Here is a 24256-nt window from a genome sequence, read left to right as displayed (position 1 = left end):
TAGATGGTCTTGTGGGTCCATTTGAGGCATATGAGGCTGGGTGTCAGCAAATACTTTGTATTAGGAGTGCAGGCCTGTGTTTAGAGTCCCGATCAGCTCACGCCTGTTCTCGTCGGAAAATGATAAACAAAGGGTTAGGAGCTTTTCTGGCTAGATTTAGTAAAGTAGAGGCAGGCGGCAACTGTGGGGTTCTGCCATCGGTCCTTTTAGCCAATGCCCATGAGTGGGGGGTCAGTAACCCAGGAGTGCAAAGTTATCGGGTGTCGTGGTCCTAACTGGGGCCAGTGGGGCTGGCTGGGGCATTTCAGGAGCGGGACAAGCGCTGGCATACCTCGCTCCCCTGGGAGTGTGTGGCCATCTCCGCTCGCACGGCAGTTGGCAGGTGTTGTCGGTCGTTTAACGCGCCGGATGTTCCTTGCGCAGTCTGGCCGTATGTGCCACCGCTGGGTCCCGGTATATCGCTGCGGATTGTTCGGATCTGATCCCTGAGCTGCTGCAGAGGTTCGGCATTTCGTCAATGGTGAGGATTTCTGCCCTACATCTCTGGGTGCCCCTCCGCTGTGCCGACTGTGCTGTTGGGTTCGTGTGTGCTGGGGGTTTGGTACCCCATCTCGCCTCAGAGCCCGGCGATATCTGTTGTGGCGGACGGCCATCTTGGAGGCTCGGGGTATCTGTATAAAGTAGCTGCGTCTCGCTGCAGGACGTATCCATGATGCCACCTTTAATTCAGCTTGGCGGTGAGTTACTCCCCGGCTGTGTAAAGCCTCCCTGAGGCCTGCGCAGAGCCAATCAAAGGTTTCTAGTGAGGACTTGTGTGTCCTGATGCTGATGCTCCGCATTTCGGGCACTGGCTGGGTGGCCCTTGTGGACAGGCTGTGTGGATTTGTTGCCCCACTTTGCTTCACCTCCCTCTTGCCTGCTTTAGAGATGTATGTGGGTGTAGCAGGCTGCTGCTGCGTACCATGAGTTTTGCCGTCGCTTGCGTCCGCCATTTTGGAGGCCCTCACCTCCGGTCTGCTTGTTTCGGCTGTCGGTCCCGAGTGCAGGCGTACAGCCGAGCCAGCTCCATGTGGCGGGGACAGGGATATCCCCCCCGGTCCGTAGGGGGGGGGGGGGGGATGCTTAGTGCTGGCTTGTGGCCCTGTATGGTGAGCGGGAAGCGGCCGCCTTCCCAGCCCGTCTGACCTTGTAGGCCTCACTCCGCCGTTTCGGTTCCCAGGCATGCTGTGTGGCAAGTCGGGTATCCGCATGTGTGTGCTGGTTTCCTCAAGCTTTCTGGACACTGTATGTATGGGGCATTATTAATAGGCCTCACCCACACACTCTTGAAACCTGTTTTAAAAATAAAAAAACAATCTTATCTGACATCCAGTACCAGGCAAAGCTGATGTCTACTTCTCATCTGGCCTCGTATAGAGAAGCTTGTGATTGGATGGTTTTGCTGGTTTAGAACGCTTGCGTGCTAGAAGTTAGTGAGGGGAGGGAAAATTTAAATATAAAACTAAACAAAAGTAATGCTTGCGCGGCCTGCAAGGGAGAAGATTTTTAGGTCTGTTGCCAGATGTTAAAAAATGCACTGGACTGACGTTTCGTGTGCAGGTGGTGGAACTAGCCCCTAGCACACAGGTGCAAAAATCTCTGGATGTGCAGTGTTTCAAGTAGATTACATTCAAATTACTGAAGTGTGGTCATGGTGGTTGGAGTAACTCTTTTAAGAAACGGCTTAGATGGAGCAGCAATTAAAAATACACGGACCATGTTAAATAAACTCCTGAAAGAAATGTTGGTTATCTATGAACAACCATCTTTGCAACATGGAAGGAAGGTGCACTGTAGATCAGCGCCTGCTGCTTTCTTTAAATGGCTCTGTAACCTTCTAGGGTCTTTGCATAATTTGCAAAGATCCCCGGTGATGACATAATTTGCAAAGGTCCCCGATGATGACATAATCACTTGGCGTATGGTGGCCCATGGGTCTAGTGAAGGTACATTTTTGTCAAGTTTTATCAAGTTCAGGATGTTGGTGATTTTATGATATTAAGTTTTCTAACAATTCGATATAAGACAGTACAAACAAGATGTTCAGACCGGGTTTATATCCCATTGTACAGTGCTACAGAATTTTGCTGGCGTTTATAAATGTGAAACTGTGACGCCAACACACATGCTGGCGCCAGACAGACAATGCCTTTATTTTATTTTTTTTGCTTGGAGTAACCATTTCAGGAGATTGTAATAGAAAAGATTGCTCCAAGCTTCATGTCGACTTCAGTGTTTTGAAGTGGTCATGGTACTTGTATGTTAAGTGTTTCAGTTTGAAGCGCTGCACATTGCTGCTGGAGGTGTAACAGCCTCTTTAGCAGCACAAAATGAACGTTCTGGAATTGCTGTTATACTGTACATACAAGGCATCTGTCATTGGCACACATCTTGTCAGGATTAATTTATCACACCTGCTGGTCTTGTCATTGAATTACAGCTTTGGTACATTTTGTTTTCACATTAGTGCATCACTTCCAAAGTCAACTGCCCACAGTAAGTTGTCTATAGTAAAATCTTGTCCAGCACACTGGACACTGATAAGAGTCTAATATGGGTGTTCTGCAGAATTTGTATACTTTTTGAAAACTGGATCACTAATATTCACATTTTAAGAATGAGTGAAGGAAAAGGTAAAAAAAAATAAAGGTTTTTAAAGCATGTCTGATGATTAGCTTGCACACTGGTATTCAACCAGTGTCTCTAAGTGATGTTATATGTTAAATTGATAACAAATTATTACAGCAATCAAAATGTGCTTTAAAAATAAAGCGTGTTTATGAAATGGATACTTCTGCACAAGGCTGTTTTAAGATGTATTGGGTTATTTATCCTTCATGATCATTGCTACTAATTTCTTTCAAGAAAGAAATTCCTTTAGAAAATGTTGCTTTGCAGAGCGCATTTGTAGTCCTAACCCTAATTAAAAAGACAGAATTGACACCATAAATGTGCCATTGCATGTACAAAAATGCTTTGAAGTTGTCTGTAATGGCATGAGGTGCCCTGCTTCAACCTATTAAGCCAGAAGGATGTCCTGGGTTGTGATGACTGTTGTCAAATTGCCAGTAAATTGTTTTTTTAAGCAGCAGCATTGGCAATCCAGATATCTGTCAAAATTTGTCTTTCCTCTGTCACCTGGGGCTTCACTGCTCAAGCTAACGCAGCAGCATTATTTAGAGCAAAAGAGGAACAGAAGATTATTTGTATATGTTTTTTTTTTTTTTGCTTCTGACAGAGTCCCTAAAGGACGACTGTATACACAAACGTGTATCCCAGACTTCCTGAAGAAGTACCACTTGTGGGTTGTGTTTATGGAGATGGGATACTATAAGATTACATTTGACTGGGGTGTTAAGGCCAGGTTAGCAATGTAAGCCCTTGGTAGGAGGCTGGTATGGCTATTGATGTTAAAGAGTGAAACCTCAACCTGGGTCAATAGAGTAAATTATAGGGTGGGTTTTAAAGGCACTGGTTTGTTTACTACCCATATCTCAGCCAATAGGGAGAGGTGATGATGGTAGACGTATTGTTGTCCCTTGTGCCTAGCAAAAGTGGGAGTACTAATAAAGAGCATAAGAACAAATTACATTAATGAGAAAACGTTAAACATATTTAAACTTTCAGTCGGGTCAAAACGGTCTCAGAACCATCAGTCTCTAATGAACTTTAGAATCCATATGTTGGATAACTCTCTGGTTATGTCAAGAGAATTGATCAGTTCCTACACAGTTACAGGATAGGATTCGTTGTCATGGGTGTAATTAAATTTTGCTTGAGATTGGAGTTGAAATGTATCCTCTCAGCCAGGGGTTTGCACATCAAAGTAAATTGGCGTCTTTTAGCTGCGACTTCCGGTGAATATTCTTGAAAGATGAAAATTCTGTGTTTTTGGTAAGTTATTTCATTTGCGCTTCAGTATGTTTGGAGTATGGATTCCTTGTGGCTGCACGAGTCATGGTTTTTAAGGCGGTGTGCTCATTCTATTAGGAGTGGTTTGTCAGAACTGTAGTTGAGATGTAGGACCTCCGGTATCTAATTTTGGAGATATTGGGAGCGTTTCTTCTGCTCCTAATTTCAAGAGCCTCAACTTTCATTTTTAGTTGTCTGATATGATCAGATTGTTGTTGAGCTTCTAGTTTAGTCTTCCAGTCACTATGCCTTTGTTCAAGGCTATCAAGCAGTCACTTTATCAACCAGATTGCCAATAGTGTGGTGTATTGTGTAGAATTTTGCTTCCAGTTTAGGACAGTGAGGCAGTAATATCATCTGTTTAGTGAAGCGGCATTGGTATTCGGTACATCTAGACTAACTAAAGTGTCCGTTGTGGCTGGGCTTGATGGTGGGGAAGATGTTTTTTTTACTGAGCCTATGTGTTTACGAAAGGGAATTGGAATGTTTTGGCTGTGTTTTAGTTTTTTCTGGATTGTACAAATTTCACCAATATTGTTGGTGTAGCAAAGTCTAGAAAAAGGGGGAAATAAAAAATCCTTCTTGACCCCAGAATGGCAGTCTGATCTCTTCTCTCTTAAAAAGCTATTACCCCTCAAATTTAAAATTTATATCCCTGAATATTATTATTTTTTTATTATTTTTTTGCGGGTATTCATCCAGTTGCTGTTTAAACATACTCAGATAAAACCACCTCTTCAGGCAGATAATTTCACATTCTGATCTGTTCTTACTGTGAAAACCCTTGCCTTTTCCTTAAAGGATCACTATAGTGTCAGGAAAACAAAGTGGTTTTCCTGACACTATAGTGCCCTGAGGGTGCCCCCACCCTCGGGGTCCCCCTCCCGTGGCCTGAAGGGGTTAAAACCCCCTTCACCAGCTTACCTTATTCCAGCGCCGGACTCCCTCAGCGCTGGTGGCCTCTCCTCCCCGTCCAACGTCGGCTCCCTAGTGGAGCGGAATGCGCGGCAAGTGCCACGCGCATTCAAAGAGTCCATAGGAAAGCATTTCTCAATGCTTTCCTATGGATACGAAATTTGCATCCTGCATCGCAGATGCGCCTCTAGTAGCTGTCCGGAAGACAGCCACTAGAGGCTGGCTTAACCCCAGATGTAAACATAGCAGTTTCTCTGAAACTGCTATGTTTGCATCTGAAGGGTTAAAACCTGAGGGACCTGCCACCCAGACCACTTCTTTGAGCTGAAGTGGTCTGGGTGACTATAGTGTCCCTTTAAACTAAATCTCTTTTCTTCCTGTCTAAATGCGTGACCTTGTGAGTAGAGTCCTGTTTATGAATCGATTTCCAGAAATTGATTTTTTTATTATTGGCCCCGAATATATTTGTACAGTGCTATCATATCCCCTCTGAGGTGCAGTTCTTCTAAACTAAACTGATTTAAACTTGTTAACCTATCTTCATAACTAAAATGTTCCATTTATTTTATTAATTTTGTAGGCCTCCTCTGTACTTTTCATAGTGACATATCCTTCTTTAGAACAGGTGCCCACAATTGCACAGCATATTCAAGGTCTTACCTTTGATTCATAAAAATGTAACGTTTTATTTTCCTCCCAAGAATTAATGCCCCTTTTTTAAATATTATGGTGCCTTACTGGCCTAATCAACTGCTGATGGACATTTCACATTGTTGCCTAGTTTGTCTATAAAAATGTAAAAATCCTTCTCGTGTGTGGTTAGCCCTCTTTAACTACCGTTTAGGGTTTAAGTTGCTTGTGTATTCTTTACCACAGGGCTTGACAAATTTGTTCGGAATCTAGGAGCCAGCTAGAAAAGTAAGGAGCCAGAGAAATTAACGCCAAAAATACAATTCTTAAAGGGACACTATAGTCACCAGAACCACTACAGCTTAATGCAGTTGTTCTTTGGTCTTTATCCTGTCCCTGAACACTTTTCAATGTAAGCATTGACTTTTCAGACAAAAGGCAGTGTTTACATTGCTGCCTGGTAACACCTCTAGCGACAGTCACTCAGATGGCTTCTAGAGGTGCTTTCTGGGTCAGTGTAACGGATCGCCTGGCACCCCGACCGGGTACCTCCGTTAATGGATGCTCCTAGTGCTTCCTGAGGACTCCAAGCACTCTGGCAGACACCACAATCACCGAATCCGAGAAACCTTTTAAATTCTCCCAAGCATATGAATGCTGTAGACCATTGAATAGGAACCATACGAATAGGCTTGTACTCCTAGCAGTCAACTGGAACAGCATACAATAAATCCTTCCCCCAATAATGAGACGACACATCACTTTGAGGGTAAAACAGGAACTCTGGACTGGCTCATCCAGCCTGGCTTTTATTACACTAATCCACATACAGGCCACACCCAGGGGGAGGCATAAAATAACCAATCACATACATGGTTCAGCCCACACATCCCCTCCCCTCAGATAACATTAAACTCAATTATCCGGTACACTTTTTCAGCCAAGTTCTGGATGTACCCCAAAACCCGGGGGTACACCTTTAAATCCAGCATCGCTTGATAGCCCTTATTCAGGGGGACAACATATCCAAAATTCAAGTCATTCGGATGAACAGTTCGGGAGATATGGGGTTCCAAAGATTTGACCGACCGCATGGGTAAAGTATCCGAAAACAGTTCCATGCATTTTGGCCCTGCGGTCGGTCACAAACAAGGGAATGAAAACAGGCGAATTGCCTGTGTTATAGAGCCTGGAGAGGGTTTGAATGAATTCCCTTGTTTATGGGGTTCTTTCTACCGAACGGCGGGTCATTCGGTAGTTTCCATACGAATTTCTGGAAGTATGGAGGTCTCAGCGGTGTTTGCCTAGTCAAGTGTCCGATTTTAGTTCCAGACACTCGACGGCAAAACACCGCTGTTCGGTAGTTTAAGATGGCCGCCGCCACGTGTTTGTTTCCCGAATGGCGGCCACCCAGAGGACAAAGAATACATTACACTGATTGCCAATTACCCGTTTGCAACATTGTTGCAAACTGTAATTGGAGGCACACTTATTCCTGGGTGGTCTGGTTGTTCGGTAGTTTCACTCAATATAATAAATGGAGTGATTCTACCGAACAATCAGTGAATGCTGCATACATATCCCAGGTTAAACTTAATACACATATAATATTACAGGCAGTACACTAGAATATGTATCACAGTCTTAAAGGGACAGTAGTCCCAAAAGTCCCAATATGTCCATAGATGCTGTTAAAAGGGCCAGTAGCAGCAATATACAGTACAATATGCCCCAAATAACCCAGGGGCCATAGTCAGCAGGTAGGAGGCTAGCAAACAGGCTTCTCCAGGGCCCAGTGGCGAGGTTGGTTTCGCCACAGTCAGTGCTTCACAATGTGCAACACATACGTTAATGTTCCCTATAGAGATGCATTGATTTAATGCACCTCTATGAGAAGTTAAATTGGCGCAGTGGCATTTTGCTGTGCATGCGCATAGTCTTCCAATGCTTTCCTATGGGGAAGCATTGGATTGTCAGAGATCGTCAAGATTGATAATCGCAGCCATGGAGGTGGGGCCAGCTGCAGCATCATCAGCACGGCGTGGGGGAAAAAAGGTGAGTGAAAAAAAACTCACAGGCTCAAATTTCCTGGTCACCATGGCGACCTGGTGCCTGGAATTTGGCAAGCCCTGCTTTACCACAAAGTACATTACTTTGCATTTATCTACATTAATTTCATCTGCCATTTTAGTACCCAGTCCCCAAATCTATCTAAATCCTTCTGCAGCGAAGTAGTATCCTGCTCACATTGTAAATGAGAAAGTGTTTTGGTTTTTTTCTTTTCTTAAGAAAAAGTTCAATAATTCAAGTATTTATTTGGTCTTAATATTTGAATTGGGGATCTGATGTGCATGCGTGGCAGCGGAAGTGCCTCTAAATGTGTGCTTAACCCTTTAATGTAAACATTAGTTTCTACAAAACTGCAGTGTTTTACATTGCAGGTTTAAATTAACAGGACCGCTGCACCCTGAACACGTTTGAGATAAGTGGTCTGGGTTACTTTAGTGGGCCTTTTAAAACCTTTAGATGCAGCCCACCCCCATTCTAAAACAAAAAATCTGCTAAATTATCCTGTAATGTAGCATTGGGCAGTCTGTTGACTGACTGTCGCTCCTCTTTTTATGAGAGCATGATGATTTGAGGTATAATACATTGTTTCTCATAGAGGAGATTTAGGGACATATGCAGCATTCATCGTTTCCTACAATCTGATGCTTCCCATGGAGAAGCACTGAACCCAGTTATTATCTGTGGAAGCATTCCCATTGTTGCTTAGAGACACTAAACATAAAGACTTTCAATAATTAAAAGTCTTCCATGAGGAATTGCCTTTAGTGTCTATCTGTTTGACAAAATAAGTTTGCTCGCTATAAATAATTTTCAAAGAATGCAGAAAAAATATGTTTACAGTTTTTTGATAAATGTTGACATTCAAAAAAGCAAATAACCGTTTCTGTCTTTTTGCTTGGCTGTTTCATTTAGGCGTACAGCAAGGTCACGGAGCAGAAGCCCTTATAAATCACGCCGTTCTCGGTCACGGAGCAGACATAAAGTTTCCAAGTCCAGAAGCAGACAGTCTAGCATCTCTCCAGGAACCTTGACATTAAAGAGCAGCTTAGCATCAGAGCTGAGCAAGAACAAGAAAGCCAGGGAAGCCGAAGCTGCCAGAGTCTTAGCCAAAGCTTCCACCACCTCCACCCCGACTAAAACCCACCCAGAGGTTGGCAGCAGTGTACCACAAGCAAACCACACCAAGGAGCAAACAAAGACAAAAATGGAGATTACTCCATCTCCCTCTGTGAAGACCGAGAAACCCAAGGTTAAGGCACCTACACAAGAATTAAAAGTGGAGAACAACCATCCCGTAGATAAAACTTCCAAGCCACCTGTGAAAGTAACTAAGGTTGATGCAGTTGGAGATGGAAAATCTACACAGAAAGAAAAGAACAAAGTGCATAAAAAAAGTGTGACTACTAGTGAAAAGGTTAAAATTCCATCCTCTACTTTGTCATCATTACCCTTTCCTCCAATGCTCTCCAGTGATGCAGAAAGGTATTTTTTATATATTTATTTGTTTGTACAATATTACGTTTTAATGACCGCAACACATCAAAGAAACTTTTCCTTATATGTGTAGTTCAAATGATTTATTGTTCTCCTGTCACCTGTATATCTACCTCCGTTGTCTCTATCTCAAGGCATTGGCAGAGTTTTGTTTTTTAATTTGAAAATGAGAAACTAGTGAAAGAATGGTAAGGAAAACATATATACCAGTATATACACATGAGTGCATGGGCTGCTCATCCTTTCCCATAATCACTTCAGTGTTCTGGAATTTCACTTATTCACTGTACAACGAATTGACAAGGGAATTGCCAATTTTAGGCCAATATAATGGAATCTGGAAAATGGCTGAATTGAACAATTCTTGTAGCTTGTTGATTTTGGCTTAATAGGGTACTCTTAAAAACCATTAACACTACAGCCCTTGGTATTCTGGTTCCAGCAAACCCTAGGCTCAATTACTTTTTCTGTGTCAAACTTATTTTGAGTGGCTTCAACTCAAACCAAGGGTCCCTCGTGGTGTCGGATCCTTATTTGGCATTTTTGTAATGTAAAAGTTCCACTTCTGCATTAGTGGTGTTTTTCATTTAGTATCTCCTTCTAGGAAATGCTTCTGATTTTACCTTCTAAAAGTATATACTGATCTATTGGCTTCTTTATTCAACAATGTTAAGAGTGGCCTGGAGTTTCATTTCCATTAATCTCAGTCTGCCAAAGACCTAAACCTCCTGGTGCTATACTGACACACCCTATTGTACAACATGAAGTGTAGGATTGAAATAAAAAGCCTTTTTTTTTTTTTTTTTTTTTTTTTTTTTTTTTATTGGATAAATGTATATTGTCCAATTGTTTTAGGCAGGTGTTAAAAAATGCTGCGAAGTCAGAATATTTAATTAATAGACATGTTAATAGTTTATTTTTATAAAATAATTAAAATTATTATAAAATTTTAAATTGGTGAACAAAAGAAAAATTTAAATCCGATTTTTGGTTGACCACTTTTCAAAACTTCATCTGTTTTTATAGGTACACTTGCAGAAAGTCAGGGATTATGTAGGCCTCAAATAAATTCCAGCCTTCACGTTTATCTATCCATATCAGGGCAACTGAAATTCCGAAATTTTTATTAAAATAAGTGTGGTTGCTCTTTGTTCCTTTTTTGTAAGTGCCACTCTGTCTCTCTTAGTTTTAGAGGCTGCATCCCAGGACAATTGGTCAAAAAAGAAATGGAAAGGAAACTCCGTCACTTGCTGTATGATTTGCCTCTACCACCTGTCCATACTGGAGCTGGGGACTTGACTCATAGTCCAGAAGGGAAGAAAGCACAGTCAAAGAGCAAAAGGAGACCTAAGTAAGTTAAAATATTTTAATTTAAAGTTCTAGAAGTATTTTCTGTCAATTACTGTATAATTTATGAGGACTGATGTTATTGTAATGCACTGTTTTACAATGTGATTAATGTAAAGCAAGCAGCTTTTTTGGTGTGGGATTAAAAATGCTCAGTTGTATAAAACCAATTGCAGAGCCCTATGTGTACAATATGACGGCATCTGTCCTCCTCCTCCTTCTTCCTACTAAGTACTAGGCTTCATTAAGGAACCTTGTAATGGATGCTGGTCATAGGCTGACTTTTTGTGTGACAAAGGTGTGTGTGTGTGTGTGTGTGTGTGTATATATATGTATGTATATATATATATATAATATTTTTTTTCCCACACATTTCCCCCCATCCCATAGTGTTTCCCCCCATCCCCTGTCCCATAGTGTTTCCCTCCCCATCCCCTGTCCCATAGTGTTTCCCCCCCATCCCCTGTCCCATAGTGTTTCCCCCCCATCCCCTGTCCCATAGTGTTTCCCCCCCATCCCCTGTCCCATAGTGTTTCCCCCCATCCCCTGTCCCATAGTGTTTCCCCCCATCCCCTGTCCCATAGTGTTTCCCCCCCCCCCCCATCCCCTGTCCCATAGTGTTCCCCCCCCCCCCCCCCCCATCCCCTGTCCCATAGTGGTTTTTCCCCCCCCATCCCCTGTCCCATAGTGGTTTTTCCCCCCCCATCCCCTGTCCCATAGTGGTTTTTCCCCCATCCCCTGTCCCATAGTGGTTTTCAACCCCCCCCATCCCCTGTCCCATAACACCACACACATACACACATACACACATACACACATACACACATACACACATACACACATACACACATACACACATACATACATACATATATATTACAATTATAATTATAAAGAATTTTGGAGGGGAAGCTAGTGAAAACGCTCTCTCTCAGCCTATCACCATCACCCAGTCTGAGGATTCCTCTATGAAGCCAAAGACGTGGCCGTAACAAAAGCGGCAGAAGGATGCTGTCTAAACCACATTGAGGTATAAAAAAAAAAAAGCGTATTTAACAGTATAACCCCCTTAAGGTAAGATGGTGCAAATAACCCCCAAGCACCATAGAAAATTCATTTAAAATTGTTATTTTGGTGCCCAAAGTTTTCCTTTTAAGTAAGATTTGATTTGCCAAGCTAATTTACCCACAATTAGTCTGAAGCAAACAGACCTCATGGGCAGAGGAGAACAAAATGATATGTTTATTTACCATGTTTTCTTCTTTGCATCGGATATCCATACCTGGGTATTAGATCCAGCACAAAGACAAAAACATGGTAAATCTAATTAAAGGAAAGTAGCAAGCAATAGAATTCTTACAATATAGGTGTCATAATGAAAGGAAATCTTAATTAACAGCCATTAAAAATGTCCTTGTCAACAAACCGCTAGCATAGAAAGGAAAGAATAGTAGAATTGTAGTAGATTCTTTTCTGCAAACCAATAAGTTTGAATGACTATCTGTTCCTGTCCAAATTAAAGATAACAAAGTTGTGTGCACAAGAATTCAAGATAACAACAAGTAAACATTATTAATTGGTTTAGGTGTTAAGTGGTTAGTCAAATGCCCTCCCATCAAGAGGTGGTGACATCCTTGACACGGGAGTGGACACAAGATGTAGGTGTCATCCTGTTAGCACGAGGTGTCCACTCGATGGGAGGGGTGCTTTGGCAGCAATTTTGAGTAGTTGGCATTATTAGTTTCAAAGTTAGTTTTCAAGGTTCTTTTAGTAAATACACATTTTATGATTCAGCTGACACATGCTTTATGAAGACCAACATGTAGCTTAGTTGCCACAATGTTTCATTCAACAGAAACTCATTGTTCCGCTGACGCACATTTCCTCCTGACAAAGCATTCTTTTAAGATCATCTTTTATGAAGTCTATAATTCTACAACAGAAATCAAATTTATATTTCTGTATCTTAGGATTTGTGGTCCTCGCTGTGGTGAAATCCATGAGAATGAAATTGATTGGGGCAAACGTTGTGTGGACAAGTTTGATATCATTGGAATCATAGGGGAAGGCACCTATGGACAGGTTTACAAAGCCAGGGATAAAGACACAGGTAAGAAAAATGGCTCAATTGTTAAGCATTAAGCCATATATATATATAATTATTATTTTTTTTTATCACAGAAAATCACTCTGATTTTCTAGGCCAAGCTCGTTGAATCACCTGTCAGCCTTATTTTGATGTCAGCGTGTCAATAATTGAATGCTGACAAATAAAATAAAAGTCCTATAGAGAAAACCTAACTTTATATTTCTGTTGTTGCTTTAAAACCTATTATTATTTATAACGCACCAACAAATGCATGGCTGTGCAATAGATGGTCTAACACACTAGTATTTGTAACAAGACGCGTTGAACGTACAGGAAGAGAGGGTGTAGAGGACCCAGCTCAAGCAAGCTGGATAGAGTGGGGTACGGGTAGGATGTATTTCATGTATGGGGAAAAAGTAGGTTACTAGAATAGTTTACAATGGATGTTTTTTTTCGATGGCACAGTTGCAGGAGAGGAAGCAAAGTTGGTTTCCAAGGTGTGGGGATTGAAAGCTAGTAACAAATTAAATTGATATGCATTGCTAAAGAAGTTTGTTTTTAATGATCCTTTGAAGGAACAAAGACTAGGTGAGAGTGTAACGGAGAAGGGAAGGTAGTTCCATATGAACAGAGCAACCCTAGAGAACTCTTGCAGGTGGAGTACGAACAGCGGATAGACGCAGAGTGTAAGGACTTGGATGAGACATAGTTGTGTTTTAGTGTGGATAGGTAGGAGCAGTGTTATGTAGAGATTTGTAAGCAAGCACCCGATATTTAGATTGAGCCATAAATCTTACGGGAAGCCACTGTAAGGACTGACAGAGGGTCGAGGCATGGGACGTGCGGGCGGACTTGAAGACCAGCACGTAAGCCATATCTGATGTTAGGGGCAAATGAAAGCTATGTTATTGAGATGGAAGCAGCAGGATTTGGCGAGTGACTGGAGTGGTGAAGGAGAGTTTGGAGTCAGAGAACACCTAGGCAGGGAGCCTCCGAGATGGAGTTGATGGTAGTGCCATTGACTTAAAGGGATACAGACATGTGAATTGCAACACTTGAGGGAGGAAAGACCAGAAATTCTGCATTGGACAGGTTAACTTTAAGAGAGTGATCAGCCATTCAGATAGAAATGGCAGAGAGGCAGTTGGAGACCGAATCAAGAGGGATGGCGAAAGATCAGGAGAGAACAGAAAGATTTCTTTGTCATCTGCATAGAAGTGATATTGGAACCCAAAAGGGCTGATGAGTTTACTTAGGGAGGCAGTATAGATTGAGAACAGTAGAGGAAGAAGGACAGAAGCTTGCGTGACCTCAACTGAGAGGGGTAGCATAGAAGAGGGAGAGCCAGAAAAAGAAACACTGAAAGCGCGCTGGGAGAGGTAGGAGGAAAACCAAGAAAGAGCAGAGTCTTGTAACTAGTCTAGTTTTCTTTTCCGGAAGAGCCAAACTGTACAAGCGTAGCATCAATTTATAGTGGAGGAAGTCAGATGCAGAATGAGACTTTCTCCATCGACGTTCAGCATTTCTGGAGCATTTTATTTGTAGGTAATGGGTCAGCTTAGTGTGCCAAGGTAGTTACTGGGGTTGCTTACAATGTTTAAATGTAAGAGAAGAGGGTGGCGTTGTAGAGACAGGTAACAGAGCTAGGGCAGGTGAGGTTTGAGATGAATAAAGGAGCAGGGAGGAAAGACTAGAAGTCTTAAAAGGAGACTTTAATAAAGCGATCTAGGGGAATAAAAATATTGTTTTATTTGCAACCTATTGTCATGCTGTGATATTCCTACTGCTATGTCAAAATAGACTGTAGGCACTGGGAAATATTTTTTTTGTTTCTCTTAAATTGTTTTACACAAATTGTGGAGGTAAAAGTGCCCCGTTTAAAGGATTACGATAGGGTCAGGAACACAAACATGTATTCCTGGCCCTATAGTGAAAAAACAATGTGTAGGTGGCTTGCCCCCTCAGAATGGGTTAAAACTCCCCTTTTATTCAGCTCTCCACTGGTCTGCTGGCGCTTGCCCCGCCCCCTTGGTGACATCATCAGAATTGCTGATTTTCAGCCAATCCAATGCTTTCCCATGGTGAAAGCATTGGATTGGCTAAAATGAGCAAGGGGCAGGGCCTACCACCGTTTTGGCCAATCAGTACCTCTTCGTAGATATGCATTGAGGAAAATTCAGTGTCCCCATGCAGAGCGTGGCAATGCTGAACGCCGAGGCTGCCTACTTTGCAGCACTGAGACAGGAATCGCCTCCAGTGGCCATCTAAGGAGTGGTCATTTGGTGGTGTCCCTAGTGGCATGTTGACATGAAAATGCCTGAAGGGAGCTATTATACTCACCAGAACAACTACATTAAGCTGTAGTTGTTCTGGTGACTATAGTGTCCCTTTAATTTTAATATTTGAGATAAATATAATATAGTTTGCTTTATATTATTAATATTCCTCTAAGCTTTAATAGCTTTCATTAAAAACTTACAAACTTTAATTGTGCCATTGAGTCAGTACAACACAGTTCACTATTTTGTGAATCAACTTAATTATTTTAATATTATTTCACAATTATGTACATCAATCATATGGCCTTTAACATGTTTTATGTATTCAGGGATTGATTTTCCTGATGACAGTGGGAAGAATTCTAAATAAAATATTCATGCACACCAACTGAGCAAATCAAAACTGTTCCAAGATGGAAATTGATAGACACTAAATGTATATTCCTTTTTTTTTTTTTTTTTAATACCTTTTTGCAGGAGAAATGGTGGCTTTGAAGAAAGTGCGTTTAGACAATGAAAAAGAAGGCTTTCCTATTACAGCCATTCGGGAAATCAAAATCCTTCGCCAACTTAACCATCAGAGCATCATTAACATGAAGGAAATTGTTACTGATAAAGAAGATGCTTTGGACTTCAAGAAGGACAAAGGTTTGAACACAGATGCTTGTGTACTTGTGAATTTTAATATATATTATAAATAAATTCTTAATGAGAATTGTATTATAAAAGGCACATCCATGGAAAAAGACGCGTCTCTTTCTGACTTAAACTTGCAACATTTAGCTGTCAGATCACCTTATTTTTCCCAGCACATTGAAATTATAGATAAAGCGCTTTCTCAATTCACAGCTGTAGCTGTGAGGAGTTTCAGTTAGACAGAATCATGATAAGATTAGGTGCCCTCAAATGCACAGGAAAACATCTCCCTTACTAAGATATAGACAGCTCAGCTTTGTTACTTAAAGGAGCACTATAGGGTCAGGAACACAAACATGTATTCCTGACCCAATAGGGTTAAAATCACCATCTAGCCACCCTGGTTTCCCCTTGCCTCCCTAAATATAGTAAAATCTTACTTGTATTCAAGCCTGAAGCTGCTGGCCTTGTCCCGGTTTCCTTTAGACCTGCCCACTGCCTGTTGACATCAGCAGATGTGGTGGTCAGAACCAATCACAATGCTTCCCCATAGGTTTGGCTGAGACTGACAGAGGCAGATCAGGGGCAGAGCCAGCACAATTCAAACAGAGCTCTGGCCAATCAGCATCTCCTCATAGAGATGAATTGAATCAATGCATCTCTATGAGGAAAGTTCAGTGTCTGCAGAGGGAGGAGACAGTGAATGTTTGGATGCATTTTAGGCACCCATGACCCAGGAAGGATATCTAACAGCTATCTGAGGAGTGGCCAGTGAAGTTATCACTAGGCTGTAATGTAAACACTGCATTTTCTCTGAAAAGACGGTGATTACAGCAAAAAGCCTGAAGGAAATGATTCTACTCACCAGAACAAATTCAATGAGCTGTAGTTGTTCTGGTGACTGTAGTGTCCCTTTAACTCCATGAAATGGAAAAAAAAAAAAAAAATGTTTTTATTGCAAATGTATTTATTTATTTTTACCTCGTGGTAAAAACAAGAACCATTGACCTCTGCACATAAAGGGGCACTCCACTACCTAAATATAAAATCACTGTTTAGTAGATACACCTCAAAAGACAATATGCATGCTTTTAATTATGCCTTTTTTCATTTGGGTTATGTCTAAAGCCTCTTGCAAAACCTGCATTTCTCTTGCCTGCCTTTGCAAACCTGCCCCTTCTAACCCCGTCCAGACTTTCTGTGGCTGTCTAATCCCAAACTTCCCAATACAGCTCAAGCAGAAGTATTTGCAGGTGCTCTGAGCAATTCATGCCTCTTGAGTTTAGCTTCACTGAGCTAGCCAAACCAGAAAGTAACAGGGCCTATTGTCTCCTTGAAAGTCAGAGGATGTAACAGATTAATTTATAAAAGTTTCATTTTCTACTGAAATCTGCACGTTTTGCAACATTAAAAACAAATTGGACAGTCTTCAAACCTAAAGCTTTTTAGCAAGCTAAAGTGCCTTACTGGTCAAGGATAGGATCCTATGGTGCATCAGATTGTTGGCATGCTGTTTCTCAAGAGTTATGGGATGTCTGTCTGTTTGCTCCCACCATCTTCGAGAAGTAGCAAGTATATCTTACAATCTGTACAGGTACTTTTGCCAGTATAATGCATAGATCAACTGTATACCTACCTAATGATGATCTTGTCATTATTTTACAGATTACCATTTACTTTAGTACAGTGTAAAGTTGAAAGACTAGCAAATGCAATCATTTAATTGTAAAACCATTTTATCCTTATTAGGAGCTTTTTACCTGGTCTTTGAGTACATGGACCACGACTTGATGGGTCTCTTGGAGTCCGGTTTAGTGCTCTTCAATGAACTCCACATAAAATCCTTCATGAAGCAACTTATGGAAGGCTTGGACTACTGTCATAAAAAGAACTTTCTGCATAGGGATATCAAGTGCTCAAACATACTACTAAATAATAAGTAAGTCACTGTTTATAATTATTTGAAATAGAGCAACATTTTCTTCCGTGTCGCACAGCACAATGGCGTTACAAACAACTTGACGTACAGTATTACAGGAATTTGGTTAAACTGCTTATATATTCAAAAAAATCTAAAAATGTGAATGTGCTTTATTACATTTTAATTTACTATAAACTTGGTAAGATTACAATGTTGGATATGCCTCGCGTTAGGGGAGTTTCCTCAGTATTCACCCTCCCCCCTCAATCCTTACCCACCTTTCTCCGTTTCGGGCGAGTCCATTAATGTCAGCAAGAGAGAGAAATCCGACACTGTAGCCTGCTCTGCATGATCACACTGATCTGACTCCCTCTTTTCTTCCGGTCAGATTTTGTAAGCTGAAGAGAACTTCCAACTGCACGTGTGTCAATTTCAGGCATGCCCTATTCCAGTACTCCGAGGGATAGAATATTGATTGGTTAAGTCAGTGTCCACTCTGTAGTGGTGGAATGCAAGAAAGAAGTAGATAAATGTGAAAATAAATCATATTTACATGCTTTTTTTCAGTCTGCAGAGTTGAGGCAACTGTCTCATTCAAAGCTAAAGCTTTTGAATGAGACAGTTATCTCAAAGTGATGCATGTCCCTTTAATTGCGCAGCCTATTTAAGGGCATTCAAACTGTACCGTATGTTTTTGCCTGTAGATACAGCAGTAAATAATGGCTGATACTGACCAATAGATTAGGACAACAGCTTGATATCCTCGGCATAATGCAGTGATGGCTAACCTTGACACCATAAATTGTTTCTGCACTAGATTTCCAATTATGCTCATTTAGCTTTTAGACTCTAAAAGCTAGCTGAGCATCATAGGAAATGCAGTCCAGAAACAATTTATGGTGTCAAGGTTAGCCATCACTGGCAATATGTGTAGTTCTTTTGTGATTAACATTCCATGCCATGCCACTTGTGTATATACAGAATTCATCCATTTTCCTGGTTTCTAACACACAATTACATATTTCAGATTGGATGTTCTACAAGAGTAGCTACTGTTGATATAGGTTGGACTATGCTTGATGTAATGTAATATATATATATATATATATATAAATGAAAAATATAAATTAAAATGAAAATTGTCACAGATGAGATTACCAAAGAATGTCTCATATATATATATATATATACATATATATATATATATATATGAGACATTCTTTGGTAATCTCATCTGTGACAATTTTAATTTTTGTAAGGATGATGAAAATGGCAACTCCATGTTGGTTTTGTTTGTGGACTTGTTTATTGTATCTTGTTTCAAATTAACTTGTATGTAGTTAACACAACTGTATTTATATTTTGTATCTCCCTTACTAATTTGTTCTCTCTAAATTCATTATTATATATATATATTTTTTTTTAAAGGGGGCAGATCAAACTTGCAGATTTTGGACTTGCTAGACTTTACAGTTCTGAAGAAAGGTACGCCAATGTGTTTATGTGTAGAACCTAAGTGTTGTGTGTAATGTGCTCAAAACAGCAACAGCAGGCAGTTTCAGTTGATTGCCTTTGATATTTCAAGTCCTTAGAATTGTCTGCACTAAAAAATCTTTTCTCGGTATATACTCATTAATCCATCTGTTATGACTTAAGAGAATCTTGCAATTTTTTGAGGACTCACCAAGAATAACTATGATGTAGAACCTTGTATGTTAAGATGGAGCACGTGTTCCTCAATAGAGGGTTTATCCTGACTCATTTCATTCGGATGGACCTGGTCAAATTCATTTTTGCACCTGTATAGTGCAAACCGCAGGATCTACCTACTGGTCCAAATGGATATGATTATGGATGTTTACCAGTGTTAATTTTGGCGTCCAATTTCAGTTTACTTTTAGTCATAGTCTTTTAACTAAGCTCATTGAGCAGGGCCCTCAACCCCCTCTGTTCCTGTACGTCCAGTGGTCTGATCTCAATTATGTGTCTGTTAGTCCACCCATTGTACAGCGCTACGGAATTTGTTGGCGCTATATAAATTATAAAATAATAATAATAACTAAAAAGCCATTTTAGTTTTCGTCGTGGTTTAGTCATCTTTGTTGTTTGTCGACTAGAATCTGACTAAAATTGTTAGTCGACAAAATTAACACTGATGTTTACCATGAATATTTTGCTTGAATCCTCAGAGAATTCTATATTCATCAAAACAACTTTAGCTTCATGAAGCCATTTTGGTGTATAGATCACACCCCTGCAGTCTCACTGCTCAATTCTCTACCATTTATAAGTTAAATCACTTTTCAATTGCAGGAAAAATAAAAAATGGGTTCATTTTCAATCAGACTTTAACTTGCTTTAGAAGTTTTATATCCTGCTCTGTAAACTGAACTTAATCACACACAGGAGGCACCTGCAGGGTCTTAACTGACCAGGAGATAAGACATTCTAGTTTAAACAGACTGTGCAATAAAGGAACCTATTATATCAAGGTTAATTTTCAGGAATTGTTTAGGAAAGCTGTGTAAGTAACATGCAAGGAGTTGTGCCAGGGCTGCATAAACAAAGTAATGTAACTCCAGAGAATTGAGCATTGAGACTGCAGGGGCATGATCTGTACATCAAAACTACTTCATAAAGCTAAAGTTGTTTTGGTGCCTATAGTGTTAACTAGGTTAGTTTTTGTGTATCGGTATGAATAACACTGCTATGCCGTACAAATGGGTGGGTAACATGAGATGGTGTTGGGCACATATATGAAGTTTCTTTCTTTCTTTTTTTTTATTTAAACAATGTTTTTTTGTGTGCTATTGCAAAGTAGTGAATCATTGTCCCTATATACATTTCACTCCAGATTACGTCTCCAGACTGATTTATTTTGTATCTTTCGAATTTTATTTATATAATATAAGGAATATTTATTAATTCTACACTCTGTTTTAAAGGGAGATACGAATAATATCTTTTTGTTCTTTTGATAGTCGGCCATACACAAACAAAGTTATAACCCTGTGGTATCGACCTCCAGAGCTACTACTTGGGGAAGAGCGGTATTCTCCTGCTATAGATGTATGGAGCTGTGGGTAAGTACGTTTGTGGGAATACAATAAGGATTTAAAAATTACTACCTGCATTCTCCTATTTTATTCTTTAATATTTACCCCAACTAACCATTCATGGTTTCAGGATCCAATTTTTATGATCACAGGTAGATTGGTAGACATACAGAAATGACTGACTCTGAATAAGGTTATAATGAAAGCATTTTATAACCAGAAGCAGAGACGATGCTAGACTATTTTGCCCCCACAAAAAACAAAAATTGCTATCTTTCCCCAGCCCCTTGCGTGTCTTTCTCCCCCTCCCCAGCCCCTTGTGTGTCTGCACAGTGGCTGAGCGGACTGTGGTAAAGGATCTTCTGTTCTGATGATCTCCGCAAGCAACGTCCTGTCAGACCAGGTAGTAGATACAGAAGATCCTTTACCGCGGTCCGCATGGCCACTGTGCAGTGCTTTCCCCTCCTGCCGGTCCACTGGACATTGCACTCTAGGTGGCTACCTAGTTTGCAAGTGGTAGAGCCAGCCCATACCTGAAGACCAGTTTTGGAAGTGTGTGGTGTAAATGTATTTAATATATCCATATAATGCAGACTTGTAATGTTAATCCCAGCATAGGCACACTTTAGATTAAATAACTAAAACAGAGTTAAGAGGATCATTCAGTGACTCAAAGGGTATTCCTAATCTCCATGTGTGCAGGCAGAAAATTCTAAACGCCTGTGAGGCCACACTGCAACTTCTATTTTATTCCACTAATAACCCCCCCCCTTCACCCCTTTGGAATCTAGATAATATATGCTGTAATGAGGACTGCTGAACTACGTAGTACATAAACATGTTGAGGGTGTTTGGGTTATGTATTTTCTTAGACGGTTGTGGAAGCACATGATTAGCTCGGGAGTTTAGTGAGAACTCACTTTGTAACTGCACGTTTGTGTTTGTTTTGTTTTGTTTTTCCCTTTTTTTTATTACGTAAAACATTTAGGAGTAAAAGCTTGGTTGAAAGACTGTATAATATAAAAATTATATTTATATATCTATCTCTTATTTAACTCGAAAAATGTGTATAATGTAGATCTAGTAGGCAATGTTCAGTACTCCAGATGTGAAGTGAAACACCTAAAACATGTGTAGAGTGCTAATAGTTTAGTAGATATGCCCCTATAGCAGGTGTAGGCAACCTTTGGCACTCCAGATGTTGTGGACTAAATCTCCCATGTTGCTTTAACAGAATTATGGCTATAAGTGCATTATGTGAGATGTGTAGTCCATAACATCTGGAGTGCTGAAGGGATGCCACAGGGCGCTTCTCCAGGCTCCAGCTTGCTATTAACAGAGGAGATACAAGTTCATTCTAAATGAAACACACTGGTCAATGAAGGAAGTTTGAAAATTGGATCTCTCCTTACAGGAAATGTCAAGGGAGGCTGTGTAAGTTATGGCAGGGGAGGTGTGGCTAGGGCTGCATATACAAAGTAAATTAAAGGGACACTATAAGCACACGGACCACTTCATCTAATTGACTATGTTCCCATATCCCTGCAATGTAAAACAGATGGCCATTAGAGAGACACTTCCTGCATTTTCACAGAGTTTAAATCTGAGAAACGACTTTGGACGTCTTCACACTTTTCATGAAGACACCCAGCATCTTCAAAAATCCCCATAGGAAAGCATTGATTAAAAGCTTTTCTATGGGGAAGCTCTCATCCCCGCTGGAGGATGAGATGGATATAGCACCGAGGGACCTTGTCACTGGATAAAGGTAAGTGTTAAGGGTTTTTAACCCTTTCAGCACTGGGGGTGAGGTGAAGGGGGCAGAAGCAGGGGGACACTATAGCTTCAGGAATACAAAACTGTATTCTTAATACTATAGTGTTCCTTTAACTCCTGAATGGCAAAAAATTGAACAATGAGAGTGTAGGTGCATGATCAATACACAGGAACCACTTAATTAAGCTAAATTTGTTTTGGTGCTTAGTGTATCTTTAAAGGGACATTCTAAGTACCAAAACCACTTAATCTTTATGTTGTGGTTTTGGTTCAGCAACCCTGTCTGTGCAGTCTGACAAATGTAGAGGTACTTCCTCTTTAAAGGGACACTGTATTCACTATAACCATTTCATCTCTTTCAAGTTGGTATAGTGCCTGGCACTGTCCCTCTATTCACACTTAAATCATTTTAGAGCAGTTTAACACTAAATAAGGGTTCCTGGCTACCCATAGTCTGTAACTTTTTGGGGTATGGCAGAGATTACACACTTACATGTAGTTAGATCCTTCATACCAGTTAGAGCTCTGATAGGCTGAGGGTGTCAGCTGACTTATTTTAGCATATCATTACTGCTCATGCTAATACTTCCTTATTAGCCAAAGCAGCACAGATGGGATGGGCTGCTGAGGACTCTCATTTAGCATAAAACATAAAAAAATTTAACTGTATAATGATGAATGAAATCACAACACCAGGGAATTCCAGACACTATAACCAAATTAACGAGCTGAAGCAGATATAGTGTCCCTTTTTAAGACCATCAAGCTAGGAGTGATGACATTTTGAAGCAGCACAACACTGATAATTAATCTCTTTGAGAAGCATCCAAATGGTGGAGTACAGTGATGGTCTCGCATGCGACTTACATTGCCAATGCTTCTATATGAGAACAATCGTATCATCAGAATAGTGATCTCAGAACGGGCGTAGCAGCTACCACAATGAGAATGGGCTACCATTGGATAAAAGGAAAGTTTTATGCAGTTTTTTTTTTTCTTCAAAGGGGAAGCCTTTAATCTAAAATTTCATGGGAACACTCAAACCTTATGAATGCATATTCCTTTTTTTTTTTTTCTATAAATCTTTCTAGCATGTACTCATTCAATGTATGTAGGTTTTCTGATATAATTTAGGGGTTCTATTAAAAAAAAAAAAAAAGTATTAGTCTCCTCTCAGGGCTTGGCACTAATCCCTTTCTGTTTCTTATGTTATTCTTTCAAACTAAAATTCAGGTTTACATGTTTCTACTGACTCCTCTTCCAAAGAGTGACTTATTTTAATTTTAATAGGTGTATACTAGGTGAATTGTTCACTAAGAAACCGATCTTCCAAGCTAACCAAGAACTTGCGCAACTTGAACTTATAAGGTGAGAAACGTACCGTATTGTTCAATTTGAATTTTAAGCACAATTTTTTTTTCTTGGGCAACTTTAACAAATAGTACATTTAAAAAAAAAAACGTTTGCTTATGTTATTACCACTAGGTGGCAAAAGTGTACTGCAAATTCGATTTTCTTACTGCATTTAATTGTTGCTGTTTATTGCCCCAAGGTTTTGGAAAAAGCATCACATTCATGACAATCCTAACATTAGATAAACTGAAAGACAAATATTAGAAAGTGAAAATCACTTTGCATATTGTTGTATGTGCAATAGTCCCTGGCGAACAGCCCAGCAGATATATTTGATTGGTGATGTCAACATCAGAGCTTTATTTGCCATTGAAGTGAGCGATTTCATTGGCATTTCTGTGCAGAGCTCCTATTGATGTAGCAAACATATACCCTTACCAATAAAAGTAATGTATTTAAGAAATATTTCACAACTTACCTCAACCTGCGGGTGCCAGAACAGGACATTATAATCCTGTCATTGTGACATTGTAACCACACAGTGGCTATAAACAGAATTCAATGTCTGCAGTGGTTCACAAAACCATTGAAATCGTATCTGCATTACTAACCGTGCCTTATTCTGTTTAATTTTGATAGCAGTTTGAATGTTATGATTAAAGGGATACTATAGGCACTGTAATTGCTTCATCCCTTTGAAATGATTTTAGTGTTTGGATTAATTTAGTGCTGCCCTTCC

General features: G+C 40.3%; 1 protein-coding gene across 1 annotated transcript in view; it reads left to right on the top strand.

Moving 5' to 3' along the window:
* CDK13 (cyclin dependent kinase 13) overlaps window positions 1-24256 on the top strand; it is a 45931-nt gene that overhangs the window by 9106 nt on the left and 12569 nt on the right. Inside the window, exons 2-9 of the mRNA XM_063452135.1 lie at window positions 8479-9048; window positions 10247-10411; window positions 12378-12517; window positions 15253-15423; window positions 17161-17350; window positions 18761-18817; window positions 20314-20415; window positions 23455-23532. Coding sequence (XP_063308205.1) covers window positions 8479-9048; window positions 10247-10411; window positions 12378-12517; window positions 15253-15423; window positions 17161-17350; window positions 18761-18817; window positions 20314-20415; window positions 23455-23532 — 1473 coding nt within the window. The remainder of the gene's footprint in view (window positions 1-8478; window positions 9049-10246; window positions 10412-12377; window positions 12518-15252; window positions 15424-17160; window positions 17351-18760; window positions 18818-20313; window positions 20416-23454; window positions 23533-24256) is intronic.

This window comes from Pelobates fuscus, chromosome 4, assembly GCF_036172605.1.
Source record: "Pelobates fuscus isolate aPelFus1 chromosome 4, aPelFus1.pri, whole genome shotgun sequence".
Lineage (NCBI taxonomy): Eukaryota > Metazoa > Chordata > Amphibia > Anura > Pelobatidae > Pelobates > Pelobates fuscus.
This window is presented reverse-complemented; position numbering and strand designations above follow the sequence as displayed.